Source organism: Bombus huntii, chromosome 4 (assembly GCF_024542735.1).
Source record: "Bombus huntii isolate Logan2020A chromosome 4, iyBomHunt1.1, whole genome shotgun sequence".
Lineage (NCBI taxonomy): Eukaryota > Metazoa > Arthropoda > Insecta > Hymenoptera > Apidae > Bombus > Bombus huntii.
Genome location: NC_066241.1, coordinates 9,081,433 through 9,103,631, shown reverse-complemented (window position 1 = coordinate 9,103,631; position 22,199 = coordinate 9,081,433). Strand labels below are relative to the sequence as shown.

Below are 22,199 nucleotides of genomic sequence, written 5' to 3'. Positions count from 1 at the left end.
AGAATATTTAAATAAAACCAGGGATATAATTAATTTTGAAAAATTCCTTGTTCGTATGCTCTAAATTTTCATTTGAAATCTCAAAAGTTAACAAATTTTCTAAATTGTGCCATCTGTCGATTGAACATAAATGTACAACACTTTAGACACAAATATCTCAAGATTAAATGTTAGGATTGGCATACTTATTAATTCATTGAATTTGTTTTTTTACGCTTTATAAAGATATCAAGAAATATGTATATATATAGATTTTTATTTTAAAAAAATTATGATGACCTAGAAATGATATGATGTCCACAATTGCATGTGATCCTTGAAATATCTTTGTCCTGAGAAGCTTCTCAATTTCTCATATAGTATAATAAAGGTACCAAATATACATATATGTACATTATATTAATTTAGTCAAATATTGCGTTTATTTGTATGAAATTTTCATGACCTAAATTACGAACGCCTATAAATTTTTTTGAAAAATTCCAGTATCTTATGTAGGGGAAGTATCCTTTTCATTAGCACTGTTTAAGGAAAAAATCACTTTTCACAGCCCAAGTTTCAAATTTTCAATATGTTACATAATACGATATATACTTTTATATATGTGATGGTACAAAATGATTAGTAGACAATCTAAGCGGCTTTTAGAATGTGTTACATATGTGTGACGTGTGGTAGCAGATGGGTTAAGCAAATAATTTCAATTAACTTATTTTTTCGAAATAAAAATATTATATACAAAAAATATTATAAGGAGTAATATATATTTATTCAAGTTTTTATTTCATGAACATCTTCTGTTCCCCAATCGCTTAAATCCTCCTCCCAGCCATTATTTTCTTCAGATGTTTCTAATCCATTTAGCGCTTTTATGTCAAATACACTTTTTGATAATATTTGTGGTTGTTGTATGTGTAAAATCTGTGTCTTCTTTATCACAGGCTCCATGTCTGTGAAATAATCATATTCTTCTTTACAAGTATCTATTAATTTTGAATTTTTAATATCAAGTTCTGAAATATCAGATATAATACCAGCTGACTTCTTTGTTAATTTCAATTCGCTTGTTTTATTTTTATCTATATTTAATACTGCATCTGTAGTAATCCTTAATGTTGAATCCGAAATCGAAATATCATTGGAATTGGATTGAGATTGAAAAATTGCGTCGGAAGACTGTGAAATTCGAGCATGCACGTCTGCAGTTTCTTGTATGTCCCAATCAGACCACGTGTATTCTTCTTCGGTAATAGAAGAAGTAATCTCTTTTTTATCTTCACCTCCATCTGGAGATGGTCTTTCAGGTAAATCAATTACTTTTTGAATACTATCCGTAGGAATCACGAATTCAGCATTTATACTGTTCTTAGTTTTCTTGTTATCTTTCAGTTTATTTGGTCGTCCATCTGTAAATAACTTCCCTCTATTACCACCGATTACTGTGGCAGCGCCTAAGATTGGAACTATGTCAGCTAATGCTTTTAATGTTGCAGATACAAGATGATCATTTGTGTCTTTAATTCCAACAAGTAATTCAGGAAGTACTTGAGATTTCAATTCATCTACTTGAAATATATGCACAAAAGAATTAAAATATGACAAAAGTACTAAACGTATTGATACATCTCGTATACAAAACATCTGCAATAGTTTGGGTACCAAATAGACTTTAAATGTAGAAATTGAAAATAAGTTACTATCTGTATTGTCATTTCCATCTGTAAATAAAATCATGGATCCTCGATTTATATTAAATTTATATTATTCTCAATATTTATACTCAACTTATATTATTATACAAAATTTGATTTCTTTTATTTTACCTTTTGGTTTTAAAATAAATGGTAAAAGCTGTTCTTGTGCTGTTGTATCTAATAAAACCATTCTTGAAAGAAGTAAACGACCTAATTGTTCAGCTACAATATTTTCAGGAAACATTCTTAATTGTGTTATTAAGGTTCTGTAATATGATTAAAAAATTTTACTATTACCAAACACACAAGAGATTAATAATATTTTTTTAAATATTTACCCAAAAAATATTTCTTTTTCCTTATTACTTTTTAACACTAACTCATTTAAAAATGCATATATTCTCATAAAATCGTGGGTAAAGAATGGATGTTGTAGTACATGGGACAATTCGCACCTTAGAGAAGGATCTGGATTTTGCAGATTTTCTTTACAGAACTGTTTAAACTCTAAAAGACTAGGTACATCATCTAAAAATAGAACAGAATATCTATCCATTAAGATTTTTGTTTATAATTATTTAAAATAGAGTATAATTTTGATTAATTATATACCGTTTACCTGGATCCTTTTGTCTCAATATATCTTCAGCTAAAACTCCAAATGCATACACATCAATTGTTGTAAAATTTGTTAAAGTGATAGTTGTATCTTCGTTAATAGAAATCGCTTTCTCGCATCTGTAGCTTTTTATTTTTTGTAAATAAGAAGAAGTCAAATCATTAAATTTACATAGACATTCCAGTCCTCCAAGTTTCCAACATCCCTCAGGTGTAACATAAATAGAACTTTCGCAAAGATTATTATGAGATACAAATGCTTTTTCATGAAGAAAAACCAATGCACGTAAAATACTATATAAGCCCATGCATATTTGCAGTGTATTCTGGGTTTCTATTGATTGAATTAAAGGTTTAACTTGTTCAGTAGCTAGGAAAAATTTACTACCTTTTGACCATGAAGAAACGTACTTCAATATACATGGATGTCTATATAACATTAGATTCTGAAACATAAGTATACTATTGTTACACACATCCATTTTTTAATTAGCTAAAATAATATAACTAAAAAGAAAATTAAGGATGATTGATACATGCACATGTGACACTCTACAATATGTAAGGTAATTAATGAATCAATGTTAACCTTTGCAGCTTTCTCTAAAGGCGATGGATTTCCAAAATTTGCATTATAATGTAAAGATGGCTCACTGACAAACACTGAAATCCTTTGTGCATTGTATCCATTCACACAGGCCATATAATGCGTCCAAAAATCAGTTATTTCCACAGGTTTTTCGTCAATTTTCAGCCCATTAAGGGCACTTTTTTCATTCCCCATTAATTTTACTGGTTTACAAAAAAAGAAGAAATTTATGTATAAATACAATAATGATCAAAAGCAACAATATATTTTTTGTTATGAAAAATCCTCGTAAAAAATTACCTTACGTCTCAATTTCATTCTACTTTAACCACATCACTATGACGAATTATATACATCGTATGTTCAACTACCTCTTCGGTATTTCTCTGATACGAGATATGATATACGATATATCATATGATAGACAACGAAAAAGTGTTTCTGTTGTATTAGACCGATATATATTTTTATTACTAATTTAATTTTTATTAATTATTTTTTGCATCAAAGTCTGTATTTAAAAGTACGAAATATATTAAATATTTTTACTTGTGTGTGTATAATTAAATTATTAAGAATGGGAGAAAAAATGATATCTGAAACGTTTTACTTTTAAAGATATAGAAATAGGTTCATATTAGTCGTAAGACAGTGCAAATACTGCAAAGTACTACGATTATAAATCAAGAATAACGCTTTATCAGTATTCATTTTATTTTCATGTTGTAATTATTTATATAAGTTTGAATTATTCAGATATTTATATAAGTTAAATTTTAATTGTAAATAGATGAAATCATAGATATTTTATAACTTAAAGCTGGCTACAAGGGTCCGTCATATTATTATGTTACATTTTTAAGATTTACAAAGAGCAATTTATCGCACTATTTAATTTCATTATTTTCGCAGCATACAATCAGTAACGTAATTTTGCAGCATTTAAAAACAACATTTAGTTTTAAAATGAAACATACAGAGATACATGTACACATAAACCGAAAAAATAATTATTATCAATATCACGTTCATACATACGTTTTAACATTTTGCCGCTATCTACTTGCATACATTCCATACATACACGGAGTGCTTACTCATCTTTTCCAATGCATACGTAGCATTTCCAGATTCTACATCAGTAGTAAATAATTAAAAATATTTGTAGTCAAAACAGCACATATTTTTCGCTACTATTAAAGGTATCGGTATATTACACGATTATGATAAATTGTTCATTATTAATATTTGATTACATTGTAATCGACAGACCCTTGCGCCTGCATCTTATTTGTTATATTTTTCATATACAATCCAGAAGATCACATCGCGCATAAGCGACAATAGGCAAATGGATAAATCAATTATACGTTAAGTCTTTGAAATATTTCAAGATACTTTCACACAACCGGTTTCTGTACTTCTGCGCCGTATTACTTACATGTCCTTCGATTTCTTCATCCATGTGTTGTCAGCCGCTAAATATTCACTTGTAAGGATAATATTATTTAATAATATATGTGTGAAAGTAATGATGTCTATATCGTTAGTGATGATGTTGACTAAGGGTAATAATATCAATGACAATGATAATGACAATCGATTATGATTATAAAGGTACGCTCTATTATACTAATTGAGAGTATCGTAAAATTGGTATATCAAATTTATAACAATGATTAGAATGATAATGATGACAACAACGACGATGACAACGACGACGGTTAGTGGTAGTATTTTTAAGTAATATTGGTATCATTAATAAAAGATAATGAAATGTAATGAAATATCATGAAAATTATAGCTAAATATCGGAAAATGGTATATGTTATAATGAATATAAAATGTGGTATATGTATTAAGAAATATGAAGCAATACTACTGGAAGAATATTATTGTAATATTAAACGCTGTAGTAACATCAGTAACAGTATTAAGAACAATAACTAATTGTATGTTAATGTTACAATCCATAATGCTATACTATTATAATAATCACATAAACAAAGAGCTGTTGTTACTATTACTTCTACTACTGTTACTATTGGCACTACTACTATTAGTACTATTACTGATATTAAAAGCTATTAGTTACAATGCGTAATAACAATGAATGAAATAATAGAAAACTGATTTATTTGACTAATTATTCTTGAAGCCATAATAATCACTTGCGATATTATTCAAAATTATCCGAGAAAATACAAATTTATTTATGGCAGTAAGTCAAAGGCACTGGTGTCTCAACTATTTTTCAAGCGCGTGCTTTCACGCTATTGTTCATACATTTACAGTTATGATTATTAAACTTTTTACGGAGATACTCATATGAAAAAGAGTAAATTAATTAAGCGATAGCAATATTTTTTTATTAAACGTATTTCAGAAAAATTAAAATTTTTATTGATTTGTACTCTCATCTTTCTTATAGAATTATGGAAGAAACTTTAGTAAGAATTTATGTAACTTTTATACGAAATGACGATAAGATTGGCAGTGTATATTTTAACAATTCCATAAAACATATTTAATTAAACGAGTAATCGGCGCTCCAAAAAAATTAATAAAATTTATCTCTTTTATATACTATTATTTATTTTAAAAAATTTTGCATAATATTAATAATACAACATTATCGTCATAACGGGGATGTAGAATGGTAGTAATGATGATGATTTCAACGACGATGACGGGCAACGATGGCATTGATAATGAAATGATGATAACGAAGGCAGCAGCAGAAACGATGTCAGCCATATATTACAGCTAATAATAGTAATTATTATTATGATAGTAATGCTGATGATAATAATAATAATAATAATAATAACAATAATGATAGGAATAGTAATAGTAGCAACAGCAGCAGCAGTAGTAGTAGTGGTGTTGGTAGCAGTAGTAGTAGAAGCAGCAAGAATAGCAGTAGTAATCTCTGTAATGTTTTTTTTTTTGCTATAATAGTATGGATTAGTGATAATGTAATAATAAGTAATAAGTAATAATAATAATGATGATGACAATAATAATAATAATAATAATAATAATAATAGCAGCGGTAATAGTAACAACGACGGCGATGGTGATGATCATATATTATATATGTTGCAATATAGTAATACAATAGAAATAATGATGATGATAATGATGACAATAGTATTACAAATAAAATAAAATTAAAATAAAATAATAATTATTATCGTATTATTGTAGTGCTAGAACCGCAACGAAAGCAAGGAGTATACAATTCTTCTACACATGTACGTTGCGACAGACAATGCTGCAACCTATTGGAATATTACTATACACGAAAAATCGAGCGCATTTCGAATTTCTGTAAGCAATACTCCTCGTATCATTTATTTTTCTAATAATCGATACTCTTTTTGAGAGTGGTTAGGTCATGATAATATATTCAGTACTATAAACGATTGTTGCACTATTTATTTTTCACAAGCTTCACCATGACCTCACAGTATATCAATAAACGATTAATGTACACGAATTTCTTTAATTGTCATATTGGGGAACGTCATGCAAATTCGTACGATCATCGCATGTATATACTTTCTTGTTTTAATTTCGATATACACAACAACAGTCTTCTTTATCGATTTGTTCTTTTTTCATTTTAGTGATACTCTACAAATAATAGCGACGATCGTGTAATATCTTTGTCGAACTACGTTTCACAAAAATCTGATTTTAATATTATCGTATACCACAGACCGCCGTCGTGTCCATATACAGAAACATAAGTCTTGTGCACATCTTTTTTATCTTCACAGTTGATAATGTAATTAATTGATTCGGATGATCGATTGACATCGAGTGAATATACGTTGTGCGCGTCAGTCTAATTATTTAACTTCTTTTATTTATTTATTTATTTATTTTTTAACTGAACAACGTGTTAATGTCCCTGATGCTGAAAGACGTAATTTACAGGGACTTTTTCAGATGATAATTATCCTCGATGGTATCGATCAGGTTTCACTTTACTTCGGGTATTTGTCTTACATCCCCGACATTGCTGCCGTCTTACTATTTGCAATATTTTTTCGAACAGAAAGGAATGTTCGATAAAAGCGATTTGTTTGTTGAGAATTCATGAAAGGTAAAACATTTATGATTGTTAATTCGGAGAAGCATTGGTATGTATAACAACAATATCATCTATCGTTTTCCTTCTTTGATACACCATGATTAAATTATTCTAACTAGACATGGCCAAATTATTAATTACGAATTCTAAGCTCGCAAGCCGCTTTAAATCGACAAATATAATATCAGTTGGAGTTCATATCGCTCCACACGTATGACAAGTTAATCATTATCATTTACCTTTCGATCGATGTCGCACCATTATATATGATCGCAAATTGCATTTTCAAAATGTAGATCGAATGTTCTTTGTCACAATTCACTCGTTTTGTTGATTAACTTCTTCCTTATTGTCATTGTCTTGTGAATTTACGTTTGTTTTAGCGCCTCCTTGCTGAGCACCAGAACTACCATCGTTGATTTTATCATTGTGCGAATCTGTCTTTTCATTTGTGTCCATTTTAACGTTTCCTAAAAGGAAAAAATAAAACAATATAAGAATTAGCTTGAATTTTTTAATTTTATGATACTACAACAGTTGTTTATATTAGCATTATTATGATATAATAAATGCGAACCTTGGGTAGAATAGTATTGTTGTTGCATCTTCATATTTCGTTGCTGTTGCTGCTGTTGATGCAGATTCGGTCTGTGGCGGTTTATTTGAACTTGTTGCTGCTGCTGTTGCGACGGCATGCAATTAGGTTGTTGTTGCTGTTGTTGCGTAGGATTATTCGGATTTGGACCCGGTGTAAATGGAACAACTGGTCTCTGAATGGGCGGTGGATATCTTTGTTGCGATGGTTGAATTCCAGCACGTGGTGGCATGCCCATGCCACGAATATTTTGTTGTAAAATCTATAATAATTTCATCATTATCAATCTTTTCTTTTTAATTTAATATTCTATATATTACAATTTTATCAATTGTCCGTTGTAAATAATAGTTACTTGTTATTGTCAATTTTATCAAAAAATTAATTACCTATTTCCTACTATTGTTATCTCATCTCTATAATTATTATTTATTGTTCTTCTAACTTACAATTTGCTTCAGCAGACTGAAAGACTTAATTATAAATGTAAGAAGATAGCAAATACAGTTTGTTATTGATGATCTAAGCGTAATGACTTACCAAAGTTGACTGACTAACACCTTGATACTGTTGATATTTGTGATGTTGTGTTGGACTAGGTTGTGGTTGTTGAGATGAAGATTGTTGCTTACAGTTTCTTGATTTTGGAGATGGAATTTGTGGTGCTGCAAAGTTTTCTTGGCATTATATAGATTCCAAAGAACGCCATAACAATTTAATAAAAAGTAATTTAATTTACTCGAACTGAAAACTGATGCAAGCACATCTTGCTGATTCCCCGACGGACTCTTTAATTGTCTGGGTTGTTCTTGTGGTTGATGTTTGCTAAGAAAAGTAGGGCCTGTGTTTGCTGGTCCAGGTAGTCCTCCTGTCGGATTACGAAACTGCTGAGCTGCTGCAGCAATCTGTAACCCCGAACTAGATAAGAAACCTGAGCTGAAGTTTTGGAGTCCAACAGGAGCAGCACTGCCAGTTGCCAAACTTTGGCTGTGCTGACCAAATCCCTGAAGTCCATAATGAGTACCAGTTTGCTGTGTAGCCCCCCCTGGCTGATAAAAACCTGTTTGCGATCCGGGAAATACATCTAAAATAAATAGAAATATCAAAGAATCATAAATGAAAATATAATAATGATAGTTTATTTTAGGAATTATCAATACGTATACATTTCATTACTTACCAGCCGAAGTTGCGCTATAATAACTATTAGCCGAGGCTTGTACGTTCGGACCGGGTCTCTGTACCAATTGGGAATTGCCCATGTAACTCCCACTCACTCCAAGTACTTGATTTGGATCATATGGTATGTACGTTAACTAAAAAAAAAAAAAGAAAAAAAAGAAAAAAAAAGAAAAAAAAAAGATATACGCATCTTGCAAATAATCTGATAAATAACTTCGTGCAGGAAATTAAATAAGTATTAACCATATGTCGTTAAACTAAACTAAGACGTACTGGGTTTGGTTGAGGAGCAGACGGTGCTTGAAAATGAGGAGCTTTAGTTCCGATAGCTCCAATTGGTTGAGAGGATGGCTTCACACTGGCTGACATCAAAGAATTTGAAGAAGAGCTAATAAGAACTGTATTTGGATTATTACTAAGCTGCTGATTTTGTCCAAATGGCGGAGCAGCAGCTGCGGTCTGCGAAAAGTGAACGTTCTTGTATTTTATTATATTATATATACATATGTTCAGTGAGATATTCAACAAATTTTAATCACGTGTATTCCCAATAACTAACATGCATAGTACGTTTGTTTCGTTCTCAATAATTAACACAAAGCTTGTGCATGATATTCGGTTCAAGCTTTTAAATTTGACTTAGTTAGTTTATTAATATACTAAACTTTTAAACAGAAAATATCCTCATATGCATATAGTAATAATAGAGTATCTAATTGATTAACAAAATAAAACGAAACAAATCTTTATTGCATATGTCATTTTTTTTATTCAGAGTAAATTCAACATATGAATCAAGTTGATCAAATAATACCTCACAGAACATCCTGTATATATATTCTTGTATCAAATTAATTTCAGCACCGAATAATCGTTCCTTTTCTTTCTTTATTATTTATTCACGTAGCAACGCATTGCGATAGAGAACGATATTTGATATGTGATTTGTAGTTGCTGAAACGATTTTCTCGAATGCGAAACGGGGTACGTTACACAGGGCAATTACTTACGATCCGGTACTGTGAAAGATTGTTTTGATACATGTCCGGAGTTGGCGCATTCGGTGCATGCGGTGGCGGAGGTGGGGGTTGTTGCAGATAAACGTTCTGTTGACTGAACGAATTTTGAAGAGATGGTGCATATGGTGGATACTGTGTGAAAGGAGATCGGCTCTGGTCTAACTGAAACGCTCCATAAAGACCACCTGCTTGAGCTGGAAGTTGACCGGAGCCAGTGTTAAATAACACGGCTGGCGGAGAAGGTATAGCAGACATGCTACCATATTGCGCAGCTTGAGATCCTGGATATTGGGGAAACTCCTGAAAAATAAAATAATGATAGTAATAGAACAAAATAGAAATGCACATTAAGCACAATCCTAAGTTACAAAATTTATATCCTATAGCCTATGACAGATTCTGCAATAATGCGAAATACGAAACATGAAAAGTATAGGCAAGCATTTCCAAAATAATTTATCACCTGGTAATTAATATGAGAAGGTTGTCCTGTGGAATTGAATGGAGGTGGGCTCAATGGTCCTTGGAGACTGACAGGAGGATGCCCTATAGGACTTTGACCTGCTCCAATAGGACTTGGCCCTGGAACCGTCGAACCAGACTGACCACTGCTGCTGCCCGAGGATTGTTGCTGCGGCTTCACCTGCGGGGGAACCAGCTGCGCATCAGGCAAAGAGTCAGCATCTTCCCACAGGGGACATGGTGTTTCGTTATTTTTAGTTTTCTATTTACATCACTATCAACTGCCGTTCTAATCGATGCTGACGGAATAATGCGAATTTTGGGAAACGATTTTCTCTTCTTTTTCTAAATCTTCTTCTGAATTCTGGTGAAAATAGTTAGGTTCATCGCTAACCGCGTAAGTTTAATTAAGTGAGGAAAATCAATAATAAAGAGATTATATCCAGTAAAAGGGTATAACTGTTGAGATGATTATGATATTAATGCAACAAATAATAAAAGCAATGATAATATAGACAATAAATAATTTGAGAGAAAAAAATATTATAACAAAAATGATAATGATGATGAGCACGATAATATCTTAATAATACAATGGTAACGAAGGCAATTGATATGTAAAATGAGTATTTACTGATGTTAATATTTAGAAGAGATATGCCAAAACAGGAGAGAGAAAAGAATGGGGACAAAAAGAAACAAAACAAAAAGAATGAAAAAAAAAAAAATGAACAAATGACTCTCTAATAGAAATAAAATTGAAACAATGCGCGTTAGCCACTTACCTTTCTGATTTTCACCATGATAACTATTTAAGGGAATTTTCAAGTACGAGTAAAGAACGTTAAAATTGGGGTAAAGAACAGAATGAACAAACTGGAAAAAATGCATTTTACTCAAATTTATACTGAATGTCGAGTCAATTTCTAGTGATGTAATAGTTCAGATATGCATGCATGATAACATGATATAATGTTCGCGAAATGATTTCTCACCTTGCACACATTCGTTGAAGTAGTTATTTCATTTTTCATGTTATTTTGATTGTATTGTTGATGAGGGCTGTAACTGTCATCAACATCCGTACTTTCGAACGCTTGAGGGAAAGTATTAGCTGTATTGACGACATTACCATCCTCGTGCTCGACTACGGTTGGCATAGGTGCATTTTCCCATACTTTTTTTACCGATGCTATTTTTAAGTTAAGCTCTGCCGTAGAAGGTGAAATAGTATTTTGGCCAGTAGCCATGTGCATAGATCGGGTCATTCCTAAGCTTTTACTTTTGTCTTCGGTTAATTGAGAGAGATCTGAATCAAAGGTGAAATCTAATTTCATATCTGCGTTATCTTCGTTTTTATTAAACGAAAGAGGCATTTGAATCGGCTCTTGATTTTTATCTTTTATCAAGTCACTTGGTTTATTTGAAAATGCCACAGGTAGACTTTGTTGCTGCTGTTGTTGTTGTTGTTGTTGGATGGTGGCAGCGGTATTGCCTTCTTCTTCCAAATCTGTGCGTTTTTCAACACGTTGTTGTTGAGCTTTTATATGATTCGGAAATTTGGTTTTTACTGCTAAATCAGAAGGACCAGCCTTGGTAGTTTTAGAATAATTCGTATTCTCAAAGATTAACGTTTGCACAGGTGGTGAAGAAACATCAGAGACTGAATTTTTTTCAATCAGTTGGTCTTTCAAACTTTTTCCAGCATTTTTTTCGCCATTTGGTGAATTTCGTTGGCTACTATTACCAGAATTTGTTTGCTCATTAACTTCGTGGCTGTGAATATGACCATGTTCGCTCTGTGTAGATAAACCAGTTATCAACTGGATGTCAGTAGGAACAGCTGATGGAGAATTAGATTGTAATTGACTCGTTGTAAACGGTTTATCCCAAGCGTTTACAGATGGTGGAGGTGCAGGGCCGCCGCTTGACGAATCTTTACCGAAATTATTTGATGAATTATTGATTTTAGTTGCATCGTTTGACTCAGATGCACACATTTGTTGCTGTTGCTGTTGCTGCTGTTTAGCTAGGCGCTGTTTTTGGAATCTGGGCGCAAGCTTTTGGCTTCGTAAAGTTCTATCATATTGTTTTTGTACCATATTTGCTGGTTGTGGAATGGCTTGACCAAGCAAAGGCGGTATACTTTGTATTTGTTGCAATGAAGTCGTTTGCTGTGAACCCCCATTTGCTTTCGACTTAGAACGATCGCGTTCTCTATCTTTCTCCTTTTCACGTTTCAAAGGTTTTGTCTCTTCTTTTTGGCCATGTCTAGATTCTTTTACATTCTTCTTTGAACGAACCTCTTGGAAACCATCTGAATCAACTTTATCTTCAACGATGTTAGGACTATCCTCCGTACAATTATTCGTTTCCATTTCGCAATCGATTATAGCCTTTTTCTCCTTTCCTTGGGATCTCTTATTGATATCATTGAGAGTTTGACTAACTAAATTAGGATCGCTTAACTTTATTTCATCTATACGATTCACCGTACTATCCTTGATCATTGATTTACCCGACGTTGTCGAATTGCTACCAGAAGTTTGATTTCTCGATCTTCCGTTTTGTACTTGAGCCGTTTGTATCAACGGCGGAATGCTGCTGGAATGATTTTTCTGATTGGCGAAACTGGAATTCTGTAGATTTCGTTTCTCCGCGCCAGGCGCCCGAGACGCTGTATTGGAAGACTTTACATTTTTTTCTCGTTGTTCCCGATTGTTTCCTGTCTGTTCATTTCTACGTGAATGCACGTTTGACGCTACGACATTTTGATTACTACCCGTGCTTGCACGCGCAGAAAATTGTTTGTTACGACTGTTACGAGACTCTTTGTGATCCTCTGCGTGATCCTCGCTGTTCTCGGACGTAGTTTCCCAATCTTCATTTCCTACATCCGAAGATGTTTGCTTCGATACGTTACTACCACTGCCACGATAACGCAATTCGCGGTTATCTCTGCCCTATAATCATGGAATGGATTCAAATGTAAATTATTGCTTATTCTGTTAAAATAATATTATATAGAAACGGCTTAAATGTTTATTAAGAATACAAGAAGAAACGGGGGAAGAAAGAAAGGAAGAATATAAAGAATGAAAAAACCGTTTACAAATTACCTAAAACTTACCCTTCTACTTCCGCTGCGAGTTCTTTTTGAGCGAGATTCCTCTTTTCTTGTAACTTGTACCTTTTGAGAAGGAACATTGCTATTTGTGTGACTTGTATCTTGCTTGTTACAAGATTGTTGAGTTTGTTGAGACTGCTGGTTTGGAGATTTGGCACGCTTTCCAGTTATTCCAGCAGTAAGTGCTTGTTGTTTTGCTATAATTTTATCGTCTATAGATTCATTCTGAGATGGTAACAGAGAATTTACCTCCTTTTCCGGAGTAGGCGTTGAAGGATTCTGTCGCATAGAATTTTGTTTTTCATCAATATTGCGCTCGGAGGAAAAAGGACTCTTACTAGATGGAGGTCCATATCCCTCCATTCGGCTGCCGGTAGCAGTTGTACTTCGAATTCGGAAACTACTTCCTCGACCGCGGCGAGAGGGTTCACCCGAAGGTGCAAAACCTTCACGACTTACTTTACTATCGTAAGTTCGTTTTTCGCTGCGTTGTGATTGAGAATAGTCGGTCCGTTTTTCATCTCGACCAGACACTATTACTTCACGACTGCGTTCTTCTTTTTCTGCTTTTTGACTAGGTTTTGGTGATCTAGCCGATTTCTTCTCTTCTTTGCCAGACTCTGTTGAGCCAGACACTTCATCAGCGCTATTTTCCGAATCCGTATGTCCATATGAACCACTTCTAGCAGAAGCAGGTCTAGTGGCGGCTCTAGGTCCACCTCTTCGTCCTCTTGTTTCTGGACCACGCCAACCTCGTGCATACACGCTATAGGTGCTGCCCCATTGACGTCCACCTCGAGAATCACGCACTCTGGAATTTGATCCGCCACTGCTAGTTCTATTCCGAATATTTTTTTCTCGTTTATCTTCCTTCACCTGTTGTTCCACCGCTTCATCTTCGTTCAACGTGTCTTCTCTTTTTTCTAAACTTAACTTCTCGAAATTTTGCTTCAAATCCTCCGAATCCTTGTCGTTCTTAATAGGTTCTGAAGTTTTTTCTTCTTCCTTTTCGAACGTCGGAGAAACAGCATCCGCCCAGGCTTTTGGCGAGTTATCACCTCTTTCCATTACTCGATTGTTTTCATTAACTCGATCGACCTTTCTATTCCAAACATCCATTTCCTTCTTCGCTTCTATAGTCGACGATGATTCTTTCGTCTGATCTTTTTTATCTTGATCGGAACTTGCTCGCTTTAATTGAGTTAGATTACGCTTTTCGTTTTTCAACTCGTCTGCTTCGATTCTTTCTTTAGTTACCGGTCCTAGCGGTTGCCTTCGCTCCCTTTCTCGTTCTCTTTCTCGGATATCTTCATGGTAGACATCTCGTTTATTTTCTTCATAATCGACAACCTCATTTACCCAGGAACTACAGTCTCGCAATTTGTGCGAATCATCATCTCGCAAAGATGTCTTTGATTCTCGAGAAGCACGACTATCACGAGAATCTGGTCTTTGTGGACGTTCGTTGCGTTCCATTCGTTCTTCTCTTTGTATATCACGACGATTATCGATCATTCTATCTTGAATGATACGTTCTTCGCGCCATTCAGTACTTTCTGATCTTTCTCTTTGATCGCGATCTCGTTCTCGTTCACGTTCACGCTCACGGTCGCGATCACGTTCACGATCGCGTTCGCGATCACGTTCGCGATCACGTTCGCGATCACGTTCGCGATTACGATCATCAAAGGGATCCTACAGATGAACATAAGTTTGAAAAAAAGAGTTAGAACATGTAAACATGTATTCATTGTATTAATAATATAGGATTTATAAAGAAATATTAGAAATTTCGAAGATTTAAAATAATATACTATTGATAAGATCGGCAAGATAAATAAAAATACTATTACTACTAGTAATAATAAAGTTTAACACCTTTATATAATTATCATAATCCTTTTTATCCTTGTTATCTCTTTCTCGAATCTCTCTCGCATCTCGGGTATCTCTGGTGGTACGATTATCACGAATATCGCGAGTTTCTCTGTTATCTCTGGACTCTATGCTATCTTTTGAATCTCGATCTTTAGTGTCATCGAAGTATCTTTCACGTTCCCAGGAATCACGAGAATGTCTGTCATCATAGTCGTGATCTCTACAGCTGCGAGTATACTCATCGTAGTAACCACCTGATTTGCGTGTGTCGTACGGTCGATGAGAAGAATGACGATATCGATCATCTCGAAGTAGAGAACCACGATAGTCTCGGGATGGAGGTCGATCATCATCCATCGAAGTGGAAATATCTGAATCTGTTCTACTTCGGCGTTGTGACGCTCCATGTGATGATGATGCTTTTAAGTTGTTGTCTACTAATACAAGCTTCGTTGAATATAATAGTAATAATTTTTCACATGTAGATAAAAATAACAAAAATGGAGAACAACGAAAATCATTATTTCAGATTTTCCAAAGCAAAAATATTAAACAATCATTTTTTTGTCACAGATATTCATGAGTAGACATATATTTGTCCAACGTAAACGTACTTGTATGTTTGTATGTGTAATATAGATACATGCAAAAGTACGCGCGTATGGCAAAAATATATATATATATGCGTGCATCTATAATTAGTGGAAGCGATATAGTCCGATCATAAATTAAAATATTAAACAACGAGACACCGATTGATACAGCCGTAAGGGTGTTAGAGTAGCTTGTGAATAGATATTTAAAATTTCTTTCACAACTTTAAATTGCTATTTAGAATTTTGAAACATTGGAAACATTAACGTCTTTGACTGATTTATGACCTTCCTATATTTCTTCCATCTGCTATATGTAGCCGTTCAAGCTTATCATCGAAAAGGCCAAAAAATAATTGCACTTACTTAAAGAGCTGTGACTATGAACCCATCTACCAGGATCGTATTGCTGAGAAAATGGAACGGATTGCGTAGTTGATCTTTCGGTATTAGGAAAAACTCGATTAAGACCAGCATTGATTTTTTCCGCCTGTTGCTTTTGAAATCGAGGTGGTAAATTAGTTTTATAATATCGCGAGGATGAAGCATGTAGCTCACGATCTCTCGTATCCCTTTGATCACGATCGCGGTCTCGTTCTCTATCACGATCACTACGAATACTATCTTGTCTCGTGAAACTCTGTCGGTCCCCTTGTCGAAAATCTGATATTAACTGATCACGTGAATCTCTGTTATCTTTTGGACCGTCTCTAGTTTCACGTAATTCACGGTTCAATGACTTTTCATCTTTTCCTTCGGATCGCTCGCGTTCCCTGTTTTCTCGTTCCCTGTTTTCCCTTTCTCGTTCCCACTCAGGAACTGGAATAGGCACTGGTGGAACGCTTATTAAACCTTTAGATTCATTAGCTTGTTTCTCCTTCAACTTTTGCTCTAAATCTTGCAATTTTTTAGCTGCCGCTTGTCTAGTTGATTCCTGATATCGTTTTTCCTCCTCTTCTTTCCGTTGTCGAGCACGTTCAACCGCCGACGCTACTTCAACAACTTTCAGTCTGCGTCTCTCGTTCCACGCTTCGTCATCTTCTACACCTGTTTTCAAAGTGAAGACGAAAGTGATAAACAAACAAATTTACAAGATATAATACGATGTACAAAAGTGGTTAGTTTAGTTTAACTAGTACAAATGAAAATGAATTCAGCTCTATAGATTTGCACCTAAGTCACATAAATGTTCTGACCTCTTAAAGAATGCACCGAATGCAGTTGTGACTGACCGCTATAACTACCAGACCCGTTCGAACCACGATAATCACGGGATAAAGTATTCTGAGTCCACGAACGATGAGTTGCTTGATCTCGGGATTCCTTTGAATCTCGATTATCGTGAGTTTCTCGGTTATCACGGTTATCTCTTGTCTTCTCTTTGTCATCTGTTGAATTTTCCTCTATTTTTTCTTCCTTATTGTCTTTTCTTTCATCTTTTTTCGAAGGTTCAGGATCAGGTTCGTCATCACTGAAGGCAAGCTTTTGATTATAGTCAATATCGTCATGTGCTGCCCAGCCAGCATCGCGAGAAATATCGTCCATTCGAGTAAGATCTTCTTCTTTAATAATTGGTCGTGTAATAATTTCTTCATCGGGAACACGTTCGCGTTCTTGTTGACGAACAGGCGGAGGAGGAAATCGTTCTGAGGGATAATTGAATCGAGGTCTAGGTGCACCAGAACTTGTATTTGCCGGAAATTGAGAAGGAAACCCACCAGAAAAATTTCCTCTGTACATCTGGATATATTCAAAAAAGTTAATTCAATGAACTAAATCAAATAATATTGTCAACGATAAAACATGTAAATAATAAAGCTTACAAATGGAGGAATAAGTCCTCTGTAGTGATGTAAATTTGGACCAGCTTGATGAGAATTAGAACTCACAGCATTCTGACTGTTTGAAGTATTATGAGGGCCTCCCTGGCCCATTCCCATGTTGGGAGACTGGACCAAGTTCTGTCGCCCGCCAGCAGATATGTCGGTATGTCCTCCTGATCCAGTGATATTCAAAGGGGGGGCCTGGACCCCTGAACTCCCACTTCCAGGACCTGTAGTTGCTATTCCTGCACCACTGCCTGTACGACTTCCACCTTGTATCCAACTTCCTTCCGCTAAAATAAATTATTTATTTCATTTAATAAAAAGAATCATTTATTTAACATTTTTAATATATAATAATAGAATTTTTAATACTTTGAGGCCGTAAACTTGGTCCAGGTCCGTATTGCGCACTTAATTCCCGACTTGCCGTTTGTTGTTGCTGCTGCTGCTGCTGTTGTTGTGACTGTTGTTGGCCTGCTGATACAGTACCTATATTTCAATAGCAATGAAAAATCCCATTGTGAATACGTGATCATTAATTCGATATTACACTAATTTTTAATTATGGTAGGTTTACAACAAATAAAATTCTACAAAATATATTATGCTTTATAAGTTATGAAACAAGTATAGTAGTTACTAGTTCGTGTAAGTTAATAATTCATAATAATATTTAAAATAAAGTAAATGAGAAGATAAGAAAAAATACATCCTGCTTAAAAACCAAATGTATGATTAACTTATATTATATTATACTGCATAAATATCATTAATCTATTGCAGGGAGTTTTTATATATACATAAATCATGTCAATAAACACAAATACAACAAAATTTAAAGGGAAAATTGTACACATATTTTGTATATATTTTGTACATACAACTGTACAAATATTCATATAACAGTCTTATATCAAACAACAAATATGTTACATGCTCTTTTTTATGATATAACTTTACATACCATCTCCAGATCTGCTCATTATTGCACTCCATGATGATTTGTTGTTTACATCGGAAGAATATGAAGACTGTGAGGTATTTTGTTGCCCTGGGAGTAATGGATGTAATGATGTTGTGATTGTTCCTGTCACACATTGTGCTGATGAAGAATTTGCCTAAAAATAAAATAATTTATTTCATCAATTACTTCTGTAATCCTTAATAATTATATGAAAAGTAAAAGCATAAAATAGCATATATATATAGAATGTATAGAATAATAACAATAAATATATATAAATTTTTATATATAGAAAATATATACTGCTTTATAATTTAACAGATATTTTTGAACAAATATGAAGTCTAAAATTTACGTAACAAACGAATATTTTTACGAAAGTTACAGTGGATGTATCTGATGCAGTTACAGTCGTGGTGGTTGTAGCAGTAGTGGTAGTTGTTGACTCTTTAGTAGTAGCCCAACCACTTCCTCCGCTTGGCACAAGACTGACAGCTGGATCGTTACTGCTATGTTCACTTTTTAAACTAGGCAAATTAGCAGGAGGTCGCCGTGCCGAAGGCACTTTCCCAAGACTTTGCATTCCATGTTTGCGTGGTAGTGTGTTTTTTTGCTGATGTTGTTCCAAAGATTCTCCCTGCAAGTATAAATCGGATACCAATCCCACTTTCCTTTAAGCAATCAACTGCTTGTTAATACTTTTAATTTTTAATGGTAATATATACAATAATTATTATAAAAATACAAAATAAATGAATACGAAAAGCAAATATACTCAAAAAAAGATATAAAGAATGGAAAAGCTGGAGGGAAGATAGGAGCAAAAATAAGGAAATAACAAATAAGGATGGAAGGAAAGAACAAAACTGTTTAGCCAACTCACCCTACTCACCCGGTACAAGCTATTGATGTCTAATGATTGGAATTTGGATTTTCCTTTCTCCCCCTTCGACACAAGCCCTGACAGAGTAGACATGCTGTCTGCAGGCAACCATTTAGTATCAATCAGACCCAAAGAACGAACCCTTTGTCTGAAAACATAAATGACATTTATATACATCTATAGTTTTTACTGTAACAAAATTAAACATAATTCTATGATATAAAAATAAAAATTTTTTACATAATTCATTAACATTGTATAAAAAATATTTTATGTAGTTTTATAGTTATCTTTTCCTTGATATTACCTGCTTACTGTTCATTCTAACAACTTTTCAACTATTTGCAACAATGTTACAAAAAAAAGATTATTAACACTTTATTTTACAAAACAGCTGTAGTTGCAGCTATAGCATTTTCTTAGGCTTTCAGTAAAGTAAAAAAAGAAAACTGTGATCACATGCTTATTCTTTTTTCACTAACACATACAAACAATCATTACGTTGTATAATAATGAGTATCTGTTACTGTAATAATACAATAATATAGTAGTTACAAATGTGTTTCTGAGCATTTCCCAATATTTTGATATGTTCACAAAGATGTTAAATAAAATTTATCTATGTCTAATACACAATATATAACAATAATAAACATTTTGGAAATACTTTTTTATAGCGAACTTCAGGTCATTTTAAGTATTTTAAATAAAACTAAGTAATTATCTTTCAACAATATTATTGTATAAAATATTAAGATGTATTCAAAAACCATAACTTGACACATTTATTGATGTAATATCAAATTACAGCAATGAAGTAGTAATATTTGTCTTTTTGATTCAGTCACTTGTAAATAATATAAATATAAGCATAGAACATTGTTCTATCAATTTAAGAATAACATATTCAAATCTTACAGAAGAATACAATTGCAGAAAGCAACATTAATTGGATCTTATTAAACCAAAATTGAATAAAATAATTATTTCCAAGCTGTATTTTGTGCTTGAATTTATTTTGTTCAAAAGACTGAACCAAAGATAAATATTACTACTTCTACTGCTATAAACTTAATATTATGAATAACTATATCATGTTTCATGCATGTTGAATACATTTTAATATCCTCTACAATATAATGCAAAAATAATTATATGGCTCCATTTGAAGAATTCGAGGTGACTTCGAATTCATTATTGAAAAGAAATATTTTTGGCATGTTTATTATCATTATAAGCTGTCAGCAAATAAATTATGATTAATAATTTTTCTAAATTAAATCATTGTACATTATCAAGAAGTTCCATGAAATATTAAAATGTACACCACACATATATCTTAACATAAATATGAAGGACATTTTATACAAAACTTAGAAACCAGGATTTACTTTTTCCAATCTTACACATAATGAAATTGTTAGATGTAATAAAACTTTCCTAATCTTTGACCACAATGTTTATAATATATTAAAAGTACATGTGTATAATGAAGAAAAAGTATAAAAAGTTAATAGTTATTAATACAATTAAATAAACAAAAACGGAAGGAAAGAGAGGGGGAAGAGAGAAAGAGAGCGAGAGAGAGAGAGAGAGAGAAAAGAAAGCTATCGCGAATGATAGTTATTAAATTATGCAAAAAACTAACTGGTACGAATCAGGTTTGTTCCGCATCAATCATAATTTGCAAATGAAAATATTAACAAATACAATTGGACGAAATTGATGAATAATACTGTATAAAGAATGGTATGAAAGAATAATGTTGCTCGATGCGAAAAGTAGAAAGCGGACAAAAGAGTTTCGCAAAGCTTTGTTACGAGAAGGAAATGGATGCGATGAACATAGAATGAAGAAAAATAAAGGATGACGAACAGAATAATGGATTATTAAATGAAATAAACAAAAAATGATAATTAAAAAATATGCAATATAGATAGAATATAAAGATCGGACCCAACCCCAGAATTGTGATGTCAAAACGAAGAAAATCCAAAACAAGAAGATTCACGTCAAAATATGCATGAAATTAAACAACAATAGAGAGAGTTAGTAAAATTAGCAGCTTAGAAAAGATCAAGATATCATGGTAATTATATTAAATAAAAAGAATGCTTCTGGAAGTGAATGATCAGACGACAAAGTTAGATAGGTTTCCACGTAGAAAAAAAGATTTGGACGGAGAAGTAAATCAAAGAAATAATGACTTACCTTGGTCCGCTCCAAATGGGTTTCTAATTCACAAAAGGGTTAATTCCCAGTTAAATTAATTAATGTCCGGATTGTCACGGATTAGAATTATTATAAGCGTACCGCGCCTGCGAGACACAGAAACTTCTTTTCCACAATTCGTCCAAGATGGCGAATGCGCGACTTTCGGCTCTTCTTCCGCGATCAATACAATTACGTCATGCAACCAAAGAGGAGCCGTTTGCACAGACGCGCCACTCGTCTGGATTTTCTTGCCACTCTTTTATGATAATTTTCACAATCAACCTCTTTTCTATTTTATTATACAAAATATAATTTTATTTTCAATTTAAATTACGTTAAATACGCTTTTTACAAGTTAAACTTATGCCACGGTATCCAATATCTTTTTTTACCTAACCGTTACTTGTAACAAGAAATCAGCGGAACATTCAGCAGAAATAAGTGGCGCTGCTA

At 33.2% G+C, this 22,199-nt stretch overlaps 2 protein-coding genes across 13 annotated transcripts; both read right to left on the bottom strand.

Moving 5' to 3' along the window:
* Positions 1-236: 236 nt before the first annotated feature.
* Positions 237-3,452, bottom strand: LOC126864811 (protein-associating with the carboxyl-terminal domain of ezrin). Of its 2 annotated transcripts, XM_050616596.1 has the most exons (7): positions 3,202-3,452; positions 2,902-3,104; positions 2,314-2,758; positions 2,033-2,222; positions 1,824-1,960; positions 1,035-1,718; positions 237-950 (listed from the first exon to the last, which is right to left on the bottom strand). In XM_050616596.1, exons 2-7 carry the CDS (start codon positions 3,094-3,096, stop codon positions 772-774), a joined length of 1,830 nt encoding a protein of 609 aa, XP_050472553.1. In that variant the 5' UTR covers positions 3,097-3,104; positions 3,202-3,452; the 3' UTR covers positions 237-771. The 2 variants fall into 2 exon arrangements, with proteins under 2 accessions (XP_050472553.1, XP_050472552.1); XM_050616595.1 differs by having other exon boundaries at positions 237-1,718.
* A 145-nt stretch (positions 3,453-3,597) lies between these two features.
* Positions 3,598-22,193, bottom strand: LOC126864790 (protein PRRC2C). 11 transcript variants are annotated; one of them, XR_007689335.1, is made up of 20 exons: positions 21,744-22,192; positions 19,533-19,680; positions 19,026-19,286; positions 18,650-18,803; positions 18,058-18,174; positions 17,683-17,975; positions 17,056-17,599; positions 16,226-16,906; positions 15,267-15,703; positions 13,392-15,083; positions 11,257-13,224; positions 10,263-10,457; positions 9,791-10,099; positions 9,054-9,239; positions 8,779-8,914; positions 8,338-8,682; positions 8,139-8,263; positions 7,581-7,860; positions 7,243-7,473; positions 3,598-4,390 (listed from the first exon to the last, which is right to left on the bottom strand). XR_007689335.1 is itself a non-coding variant. In XM_050616526.1 (19 exons), the coding sequence occupies exons 2-19, from the start codon at positions 19,623-19,625 to the stop codon at positions 7,322-7,324; spliced, it is 7,890 nt and encodes a 2,629-aa protein (XP_050472483.1). In that variant the 5' UTR covers positions 19,626-19,680; positions 21,744-22,193; the 3' UTR covers positions 5,979-7,321. The 11 variants fall into 11 exon arrangements, 9 of the variants coding, with proteins under 9 accessions (XP_050472483.1, XP_050472475.1, XP_050472480.1 ...); XR_007689334.1 differs by having other exon boundaries at positions 3,598-4,379; XM_050616526.1 differs by lacking the exon at positions 3,598-4,390 and having other exon boundaries at positions 5,979-7,473; positions 8,779-8,836; positions 21,744-22,193.
* Positions 22,194-22,199: the final 6 nt, after the last annotated feature.